Source organism: Danio rerio, chromosome 7 (assembly GCF_049306965.1).
Source record: "Danio rerio strain Tuebingen ecotype United States chromosome 7, GRCz12tu, whole genome shotgun sequence".
Classification (NCBI taxonomy): Eukaryota; Metazoa; Chordata; class Actinopteri; order Cypriniformes; family Danionidae; genus Danio; species Danio rerio.
The window spans coordinates 65,094,553-65,106,411 of NC_133182.1; the positions used below are offsets into that span (position 1 = coordinate 65,094,553).

The window sequence follows — 11,859 nt, forward strand, 5'->3', positions numbered from 1 at the left end:
AAATCATAATATTTGTTGTGTTTTTTATTATTACTACAGATTTGGAACAACATGAGAATCAGATTATTTATTTATTTATTTTTTTTTCTATGGATGAAGTTTATATTATAGTATATTTTTATTGTTTTTATTAAACGATATGTGCATAACTGTGATAAATGTAGGCAGTTGCTTTGAAAATATGCTATGTACCAGGGGTGTCAAACTCCTGGAAGGCCACAGCCTAGTAGAATTTAGTTCCAAACCTGCTTCAACACACTACCTTTAGATTTAGTTTGATCAGGTGTGTTTAGTTAGTATAACTGCACTGTTACTCTGTAGATTGTGCAGCAAATAACTGTAAAAAACAATGATTTAGGCATCACCACACACTCCCACAGGCTGTCCGTCTTATTTTAAACACAAAGGTGTTAGAAAGAGTTTTCAGAAAATGCTGGCCCTTTAAGGGAGCCAGGTGTTTGATTTGTTTACTGCTGAGTGTGCTCTATTCTCTGTCCATCAATTCAGATGTAGAGTCTGATATGTTTTAGGCTTTAAATAAGAATCTAAAATGAGTAAGTAAAATGTGTTCAAATGTTTTTGAGGGTTTCTAAAATAAGGCTGTGTTTTAAGTTATATTGTTGTTATCTTGAACTGTGTACTTGAAAGCTATTGTTAGCTAGTTAGCCTCTCCTCATATAACTTCTTACATTACTTTTGTTTAGTATATGTATTTATTGGATATTGCATACTGTCAGGGTTGGTGATGGGAAATGGGGAAAAAGGAGCGAGGACTCAAATGCAGGGAAATGGGATTTTATTAAATAATAAAATAAAATGCAAAACAAACTACCCCGAGGGGGAAAACATTAACAAAACAAATACATACACATACAAACAGGACTGGGCAGACTGGCAAGGATGAGGACTGGAAAACCAACAGGACAAGACTTCATACAACGACAAAATGTGATGACGAACTGACACAGGACAGCAAAAGTGAGGGGTATATAAAGTGTAGAAAATTAACACACAAACAGGTGAACACAATTAACTAATAATGGGTTAACAAGGAGGGTGGGACAAGACAATAGACGGGAGAGCGCATGACACAGAGAGACAATACAAGCCATGCGCTCACATAACACAACAAGAACATGCAGCCAATGAGAGAACTCATTAACCGCATGTTCATAACAAACACAACACTGAAGCACACGACAAAAGCACGTGACCACAATGTAAACACCGAGCCACGTGCTTTGACAAGAGACGCAAGACACGAGCACACGATAGATAAATACCTTACCGTGCGCTCACACATAAGCAACGCGCATGCTTCATCTCAGCGCCAACCAAAACTGAAACCAACTAGACGGAGGCGCCGAGAATAAAGCAGCGCGCTGCTGACAGAACAAACACAAACACTAGTACAAGAGCGCGCGCGTCTGAGGGACGCAGAGCGTGCGCGGCCACATCATGTGGCAGCGCGCACACCCTGCGTACACCCACGACGGCGCGCGCGCACACAGAGACAGAAACAGGACCAGACATTGAGTAGTGTCAGAGCTCTGCCACCAAAACAAGAATTTACAAGACCAAAGTGGCAGAACCCTGACACATACTGCCATAATGTACAGATGCTAACAGTTGTATGTATCTTTCTGGCAACTAAGCCAAAATTAAATTCCATCATCTCAGTAAGGTAACATGTGCACATCATCACAGGGAATCACAAAAACATGATACACATAGCCATCCACACACAAAAGCTCCACTGTCAGGTCCCAGGTTGTGAGTTTGTTGCTATGTATTTTTCAGAGCAGTGTTTCCATCTAGAATTTATATTTGAAACAATAAAAAAGTTTGTTGTCATGAGATAATTATAACAATAAAAGATTGGATCCTTTGGTTTTTCAGTGTTGCCAACTTTATTTTTGTTTTCTATAATTATTTTAAACTTTTTGAGATTTGACAGAGCTTTTAATTATTAAAAACTTTAAAATTTAAAATAATTATTTTGTGTTCTTTTGCTGTTCAGTTTTTTTTTTTTTTTTTTTTTTTTGCATGGTCAGCATTGAGGTGAGAGTAACACATTTCACTGCAGCACTTTGTGTGTGTGTGTTTATTGGATATGTGATTGTGATAAATGTTAGCAGTTACTTTAAAAGTATGCTATATATCAGGGATGCTTAATCCTGTTCCTGGAGATCTACCTTCCTGCAGATTTCAGTTGCTATCCATATCAAACACACCTAAACCAATGAATTAGGACCTGAACACCACGTGATAATTACAGGCAGGTGTGATATGGGTAGCAACTGAAATCTGCGGCAACGTAGATCTCCAGGAACAGGATTAAGCACCCCTGCTATATACCATGGGGGTCAAACTCCAAGTTACTGGAGAACTGCAGGGCAGCAGAGTTTAGTTCCCACCCTGCTTCAACATTACCTGTAGATTTCTAACGAGCCTTAATTAGTTTTATCAGGTGTGTTTAATTAGTTACAGCTTAAAGTCCCGGTCACACTGCACTTTTCTCCCTATAGACTTCCATTCATACCCATGTGAATGCTGCAGACCTGGAATGCATGCTCATGCGACAAATTTTACAGTTTGCAGCATTGGAAAGTTCAAGCTTGGAGAACTCTGAACTGCAAAATCACATCATGTGATTGCTTGAGACTAATCAAAGATCAAACCATGACCTCTCTGAACAAAAATGATGGACCAGTTGCTTGCTTTTTCAATCTCTAAATATTTTGTTTAATCCCACTCCTTTTCGCAGAGCCATGTGACAGAATTTTGCATGCTTAAACGTTAGTTTGACTGCAGCCTTGCTGTGCAGACCTGTGGCTCTCAGTAATATGTAAGATGATATTTATGTCTGCTGATTTCTTAATTTTGTTATACATTTTCTGTTTTATATTTGTTTGCTGCCAAAACAATAAAATAAATTTGTCAGAATTTACAACTTAATTAATTTAAAGAATTAATAACAGGTTAGAATACTAATTAATTTTAGTAACACCTTGACATACTATTGTGTATGCAGTATAATGCTGTGAGTTGTAACACTACAGTACAGTAATTAACTGTACACAGTTTCCAGTTAGTTACCACTGCTGCTCTATTACAGTAATTAACTGGCAACACTGTTGCCAGCTACTCACTGCAATGGTATGGTTACAGTAAACAACTGGCAACACTGTTGCCAGCCACTCACTGTAATGGTTCAGTTTCAGTAATTAACTGGCAACACTGTTGCCAGTTACTTACTGTAACCAAACTTTTACAGTGAGTAGCTGGCAACAGTGTTGCCAGTGTTCTACTGTAAAAAAGCCTGGTAAGGTCTAACAGTGTAGCCTTGCAAACAGGTATCTTGTGATGGGGAGGAGAGCAGAAAATAGGCGCTCCCTGGTCTTCCTCTTGACATCAGCGGAGACTTGTTCCTTGCTGAATTTGCGTATTGTTGACAGACGTAGAAGTATTTTATTCTGGTCCACTTTCGTAGCGCTTTTATACATTTTTGTAAAGTTAAAGGCTTCATCTTCTATCGATAAATCAACGAGCAAACTCGGAGCACTTCACCGGCGGAGACTCTCTTCCCAGGGAATGCTGAGCTCACGCAGCATCTTGAACGTTTTATAACTGTTATATCGCACTTTGTAAAGAAACTGGTCTGGCGAATATCACGTTTTGTGAAAAAATACATTTTGTAGTAGGCCTAAAATGTACATTCTTAAATGTTATTAATGGCAGCAATTTACAAATAGATTAAGGAACATCTGAACATTGATTTCCAATAACAAAATCCAAATGTAATAAAATGGTGTTTATCACGTTTTGCAACCAAACTCTTCCCTTACAATGAACTACAAAACTCACACCCTCCTAAAACATCAACATAGGCTCATTATGAAAACATAGCCCTATATACATATATTTAAAGAGATCGCAAATTATGTAGCCAGAAGATTGTGTTATTAACGTCCTGTTACACATTTGAGCTTATTCAGAGTGTGTTACATCTGTGTAGTTAAACTAGTAATACAAAAGTAAATACTATGTACCACTGCGTACATACACTGTATTTACATACTACTTACACATCTAGTTATCGTGTAAGTTCCAGGTATAAGCGACACTTAAAATAAAGTGGAACCTATAGTTATAACCACCTCAGAGAATATTCAGGGTTGAGAGTCCCTGGCATTGTTATTTTGGGGCTTGCAGGCTGAAAGTATGGGAACTCCTGCCATAGAACAACATTTTGTGGATCCCGATAGAACTGTTCTGAACCATTTGTTTCTGATGAAAAACATTTGAAAGAGCTTTTTTTCAGCTATACTGAACCTTTAATGGAACTGTAAGATTACAGGGGTGTAAAGGGGAGCTATTTATGTTAATAAGTGTAAATGTAGAACAAAACAGCATGACATTCAGCATATATGAATTGTTAAGTAGGAAAAAAGGTCTGATGGCCCTATTTCTTAAAAGCATGTGGTGTTGATAGCCTCATCTTTGACAAAACTGTGCTCTCTGACCCTTTCAGCCAACAAGAGAAGATGGCCAAATACAAGAGACGTACAGGATAATGTGGAGAATCTTGACAGGCATTGGTTAAACAGTGCAGCTCAACTAAAGAGCACTAAAAAGGGTAAATATCTGGATCTTGACATAAAGTTTCTCTATGATTAAAAGAATTTGTACTGAAAACCATCCAGTGACCAAACATTCATCAACAGAATGAATCAAAAGACTAACCTTTGCTGAGAAGCATGTTGTGTGGAAAGAGAACGAGTCCAAATTTCACTTAATGGAGGTTTAATGACATTTGATTTGTCCAATGAAATCAATTTGTTCATCATCAAAATAGAAAAAGACTGAACCCAAAGTGTGTACAGAAGTCAGTGAAAGAAGTGCCATGGTTTGGGAGATGTTTTCTGCTTTAGAAAGAGCTTTAACTCTTATAAAGCTGTACAGAAGAATGGAAACAAATATTTAGCAGAAGCTCCTTCTTCCACCTGAGGTTTCTTCTATGGGATCATTGCCCAGTCAATCAGCAATTTTTATGAAGAACAATGAGCTTTGCTAAATACATGGGTAAAGCAGTTGAAAATATGAAATAATCACTGAAATAATGAAATGTCCTGAAATAAACATGACTAATAACATATCTATGGGAAAAAATGTGAAAGAAGTGACTTGGCTATTTTATAGAAGACTGTTCTATTGGTGGCAGTATGTTGCCTCACAACAAAAAGATTGCTTGTCCTGGCTGGACCAGGAAGACTTTCTGTGTGGAGTTTGTCCAGGTTCTCCAGTTTCCAGTCCAAAGACATGCCATAAAGGTGAACTGGATCCACTAAACTGGCCTTAGTGTGTAAATGGGAGAGTGTATGGTAGTGATGGGAACTTCAAAACATTGCACTGACTTTTAAGGGCCTACTCAACCTATGCCATCCGTACCGTGCCCAGGCCCATTTCCCTGATCGTTTGAGAAGTGTGAGTGCGCTGAATCGGGCTCAAGCACGGTTCACTTGGCTGGCCCTGGCCCGGTTGGAAGAGGTTGGCCTGAGTGCGGTTCACTTGGGCTTTGCCACGGTATGCTTGTGAGTGAGTGCAAAATGCGCCAAAGCCCGAAACGTGACTTTTAAGGGACTGTTTCACATGGATTTATTAACCATTCTTACTGTTCAGTAAACGCAAACTGACGTAGTTTATTAAAGATGAGAACTTCTCACAGCACGACAGCTGCGCGGCTTCAGCAGACCTCTTCATTCCTGCAGCACGAGGGCTTTATGATTTTTGAGCGCTAAAATTGGCGTATCTGTTCGGTGAAATATCTGACTGCGTGTCACCGCATCCCCAAGGACTGTTTGGTGAAATATTTGACTGCATGTCACTGCATAACAAACAACTAAACGATATAACTAGAGAAATCTCCACTGTGCTTCTGAGTGAGAGAGCGCTTTTCACTGAACAGCGCAGCAGCCATGACATAAGCGTGCCGATGCCCGTTTGTGGTGTGAGTGCGGGCCGTCGGGGGAGGGGGGAAGGGGGACAAGCATGCTGTGGCCCGGTTCGAGCTAACTGTACCTAGTGTGAGTACGGCCTCAGTCTAGTTCGAGATAAACAAAAATAATTTAATTCAATTAGCCAAAATATTATTAAAAAGTCACTGCCCAAATGTTGATCACACTACACACAAGTCATGACTAGAATGCTTTAAGATTACATGTTTAATTTTAGGCTAGCTCAGCTCTTCTGACATGTATTCAAATTTGAGTTATTGATTCACATGAGACAGTCTCATATAATCCTAACCAATGCACACAGTCTAAGCTGAAAAGACAATCATTTGTTTCCCTTTTAAATCTTTGGGTTTTTGCGTTGCTCCATCATGTGACCGCATATAAAGACATACTCAAACCGAGGACTCGGAAGATGAACAGATCACATTTTTTTTTGGCTCTTACTGCATATGATTCACTTATATCTTTCATCTAATGAATAAACAACTTAAATCCAATAAAAGGACAAAAAGGAACTAATCTTCTCCTTCACAAATGTACGCATGTGCAAATAAAGGAATGACTCCCTTAGAGTTCTCATTGTTCTTGAGTTACATAATAGATTTGTTCAAAATAAACGAATCGCTCAGGAATGAATCATCACTAGCGTGTGGTGTTTTCCAGCACTGAGGGTTGTACTTTCAGTGTACATGCTAATACCTATTAGCATGGTATTGACCTTTTTCTTTACATACAAGCGGCAGCAGACATTGGAATCTTTTGGGCTTTTTTGTGTTTCCAGAAAGTATATTTATAGCGCTGCGCTTTTCCACATTTGTTTATGTTACAACCTTATTCCAAAATGGATTAAATTAATTTATTTACTCAAAATTCAACACACAATACCCCATAATGACAACATGAAAAAAGAGTTTTTGAAATTGTTGCAAATTTATTAAAAATTAAAAACTTGAAAAATCACATGTACATAAATATTCGCAGCCTTTGCCGTGAAGCTCTAAATTGAGCTTAGGTACATTCTGTTTGCACTGATCATTCTTGAGATGTTTCAGCAGCTTGACTGAAGTTCACTTGTGGTAAATTCAGTTGATTGGACATGATTTGAAAATGCATACACCTGGCTATATAAGGTCCCAGGGTTGACAGTGCATGTCAAAGCACAAAGCAAGCATAAAGAAAAAGGAATTGTCTGTAGACCTACAAGACAGGATTGTCTCGAGGCACAAGGCTGATGAAGGTTACAGAAACATTTCTGCTGCTAAGTAGAAGATGTTTGGAACCACCAGTGCTCTTCCTAGAGCTGGCCGGCCATCTAAGCTGAGTGATCGGGGGAGAAGAGCCTCAGTCAGGGAGGTGATCAATAACGCGATGGTCACTCTGTCTGAGCTCCAGTGTTCTTCTGTGGAGAAAAGAGAAACTTACAGAAGGACAACCATCTGTGCAGCAATCCACCAATCAGGCCTGTATGGTAGAGTTGCCAGACGGAAGCCACTTCCCACTTGAAATTTGCCAAAAGGCATCTGAAGGACTCTCGGACCATAAAAAACTAAATTCTCTGGTCTGATAAGACTAAAATTTAACTCTTTTGAGTGAATGCCAGACGTTACGTTTGCAGAAACCAAGTTCCGCTCCACCAGGCTAATACAACCACCACAGTGACGCATGGTGTTGGAAGCATCATGCTGTGAGGATATTTTTCAGCAGCAGGAACTAGAAGACTAGTCAGGATAGGGGGAAAGATGAATGCAGCAATGTACAGAAACATCCTGAATGAAAACCTGCTTCAGGGTGCTCTTGAACAGACTGGGGCAGGGGTTCATCTTCCAGCAGGACAATGACCCAAAGCACACTGCCAAAATATCAATGGAGCGATTTCACAACTCGGTAAATGTCCTTGAGTGGCCCAGTCAGAGCCCAGACTTAAATCCTATTGAACATCTCTGGAGAGATCTGAAAATGGCTGTACACCGTCTCTTCCCATCCAACCTTATAGAGCTTGAGAGGTACTACAAAGAAGAATGGGCAAAAATTCCCAAAGACAGGTGTGCCAAGCATGTGGCATCACATTGAAAAAGACTTGAGTCTGTAATTGCTGCCAAAGATGCATTAACAAAGTATTGAGCAAGGGTGTGAATACTTATGTTATTTTTTTTAGCTTTTTTATTTGTAATAAATTTGCAACAATTTCACAAACTCTTTTTTCACAATGTCATTACGGGGTATTGTGTGTACAATGTTGAGTAAATAAATGAATTTAATCAATTTTGGAATAAGGCTGGAACAAAAAAAAAGGGGGGGGGTGAAGTGATATCAATACTTTCTGAATGCACTGTAAAGATACGAGTCTAATTTAGTTAAAGAATCAGTTTATTAACTTGAGTTTGACAAATGGCATATAAAATGTGTTTTTGGAAAAGAAAACATTAGCTAACCAGTGCCATTTCCCTTAACTTAGCTAAAAATGAGGTCTGATATCCCTTTTTATTTTCACTATCCATTCAGAATGGACATTCGGGTCACTCAAAGATCAATTTGATTTCACTCGGAAGTGAAATGATAAGTTTGTGTCACTCTCTTTTCGCTGATAAGATATACAGCCAGGTACACAATGTTTTTGAGTGAATTCAGGCGATACTTCCAGGTTTCTTCCCACAGCTACCTCTATTTCTCTTTTAAATGGCGGCCACGTAAAATCAGTCTACACCATCAGTGAACGCCATCTTTCAGATGAGACATTAAACTGAGGTCCTGACTCTCTGTGATCATTAAAAATCTCATGGCACTTTTCTAAAAGAGTAGGGGTGTAACCCCGGTGTCCTGGCCCAATTCCCTTTATGATGACCTTACAATCATCCCCATCCACTGAATTGGCTCTATTACTGTCTCTTCACTCACCCTATAGCTGGTGTGTGGTGAGTGCACTGGCACCATTGTCGATGCTGCACACTAGTGGCGGTGTGGAGAGAGCCCCCTCATGATTGTGAAGCGCTTTGGGTGTATGGCTAATAGAGAGACAGTGATAGAGCCAATTTGGTGGATGGAGATATATGTATGGCTATACACAATAAATGCAGATACCACTCTATTTTGATGGTTCGTTTGTTGAATCTAAGTTACATTGTATTTACATGCCAACTAATTCTCATTAGATTATAAGTAGGCTGGGCTTAGGGTTGAGGTTAGTGTAAGTTGACATGTACTTGCTAAGTTTCCTATAGTCAGTTATATGCCTGTTGAAGGAGCAGTATGAACATTAAGCAGACAGTCTACTGATACTCAAATGGACCATCAAAATGAAGTGTTACCAAAATGCGCTATAAAACACACATTAAATTACATGATGAACACAAAGCATTACAGTACTTCTGTACAAATAATACAAATAAAATCAACTGTTTTGAATTTGTTCTAAAATGTTGATCTTTAAATAAATGGTCACTGTTTTTTTGTAAACTGACTCGACATTTTACATTCAGCTTGCAGGAAAAAAGGCAGCATGAACTGTACACCAAGCAGAATGAGCTATTGTAGTCTAAACATAAACGTTAACTTTGCTACCAAACTACTTACGAGCAGACAGTTGTGTGTTTTTTGGAAAAGTGTCATTGTCTGTTTGTATATTAGGTGTGAGGTGAGTGTTGGCTCAATTTCCAGTCGTGTCCTGGTCCTCTTCCTGCAACACTGGAACAGATTGACACATTCATTGGTAAGCGTGTGCATGTGTGTGTGTGTGTGTGTGTGTGTGTGTGTTTGTCCACGTAGACAAGAGGAAGCAATGAGGAGTGATGTAAATTAGTAGGTCCACTGAATGTTACAAGTCTTTGACTGGCACACCACATCCATTGTATGATGCAACCTAGGATGTTTTCAATTTCACAGCCTGATTGGTATAATTGATTCTATTTTAGATCCTCTCCAGCCAGACTCGCTGGGAGCCAGTGCAGGAACTGAGTGCTAAACTGCATTAAGCAGATCCAGGGAGACCGAGAAAATGTAAAAAGGAACCAAAACACTGGAAAACAAACAGACTGTATCAGGACTTGGCTCTGTACAACACAGTCAACCTCAGTCTTTCCATGTTATGCTTAATGGGCCCAAAGACCACCTCTCTTACAGACTTTCTGAGGAAATGCTGAAATGAGGTATTTATTCCATCTAAACCCTTTTTATTCTTCTCTTAAGTCTAATATGACTGTTTGGAAGTTCTTAATTCGCCGTGGACAGTTGGACTCTACATGACATTGATGTGTGAATTTTTGGAGAGGAAGACAATTATAAAAGAGAAGACAAGCATGCGATGAGGCTACTGTACCTCACAAACTTAAAAGCAGAGAAGAATAATGACACAAGAGAAGCTTTAAAGAGCCCCAATTATGAGTTTTTGAAAATGAGCTTCCAAGCAGTGTGTAACACAGCTCTACGTGAATGAAAATATCCAGCTGAGGGTGAAATCTGAAAGTGTACTGTATTTAAAAAATATAAAAAAATTTTTATAGAAAAAAACTGACTCTGAGTCGTTTAAATGATTGGTACTCATTTGGATCTTTTGCCTGTTCATAGCAACATCGACATAAAACAATACCAAATATGAAGTGCCGTGTCCGGTAAAATGTGAAGGCACATTTCCCTTCAGAAACTACCAGAGTGCGGGTGTGTGTGGGACTGATCATGACTGAGGATGAGTGAACATAAATGAGTGAACGTTCTGGTTATTAACGCAATGATCTACCCTGCAACAGGGGATTTGTGGACTATTTGTTCAATGGAGGATGAGAAAAGACTATTGATGTATGGGACTTTGTCAGAGCTTGACAGGAACTTTACAGTACACAGTTCATGGACCAGTTTCTTCCTCCATTTCACAAGTGTAAGTAAGTGCAATTAAAATGACTACCTCCTTGTTTTCTCTAGCTTACAAGTGATATATTTAATTGTGCTTTGTTACTTGTAATGGCTTGTACTGTATAAGGTTGACTCTTTATATTTTCATATCGCATCGAAAGCCTTGTTAAAAGCGCGACATGTACCAATGTCTTTATGGATTTAAATGCGTTTGTGATTTTCAGTTTAAATGAGTTCGCGAGTTTCAGAATAGTTCAGCTTTTGCCGCTGTATGAATGTGTGTCATTGTTATTATTAATGGTTAAGAATAGAGTAATACGCTGGTGTTAAACTCCATTGTTTTAATGCACTCCTGCATTGGGCTCACACAAATACTCTGCACTCTGACTACTTCTCTGTCTCGAACTAAACAAAGTCAACCAATCACAACAGAGTGGGTCATTGGAGCAATCAGTACAGATTAGCATCACACTAAGGAGGGGTTTGGTAACTACTGAATTGCTGAACGAATCATATGGGAGTCGCTGGGATAATTATGGAAAAATAAATGCACATTATAAACCAATGAAACAGTTTGTTGACCTTACATGCATGTCAGCCTGTTGTTGGATACCCCCAAAACCAAAATATGCCTTTTTTAGGTATTACAGGGGCTCTTTAAATGCAGGAAATCCATTATTTGAATAAAAAAAATGTATTAAATGGCTGGAGGAAAAAACTGAACTGTGCATTGAGTACAGCCCATTTAGAAAATGAATATGTGTATCCATTTCTCAGTGAATATTGGCAATGTATTTTGGTTTATTTAAACAAAATTGTATTTATTAAACAGATATATTTATTAAAATAATATTTTAGTCACCAAACATATTAAGAAACTGAAAGATAATACAATTAAATTCAAGCTAAATATTGCTAAATAAATTTCAACCGACAAAATTTTAACTACATTTTAATTAATTAATTAATTAAATTTTTTTTTTGCTTCTCTTGATTTTCC

The 11,859-nt window shown here is 38.6% G+C and overlaps 1 protein-coding gene across 2 annotated transcripts in view; it reads left to right on the plus strand.

Annotated features, from left to right (window-relative positions):
* stim2b (stromal interaction molecule 2b) overlaps positions 1-11,859 on the plus strand; it is an 860,843-nt gene that overhangs the window by 466,121 nt on the left and 382,863 nt on the right. Inside the window, exon 1 of one of the 2 annotated variants that reach the window (XM_073906845.1) lies at positions 426-554. The exons of the other annotated variant lie outside the window; for it this stretch is intronic. Coding sequence (XP_073762946.1) covers positions 551-554 — 4 coding nt within the window. The 5' untranslated portion in view covers positions 426-550. Of the gene's footprint in view, positions 1-425; positions 555-11,859 lie in introns of those variants that run through there. 2 annotated transcript variants of the gene reach the window in all.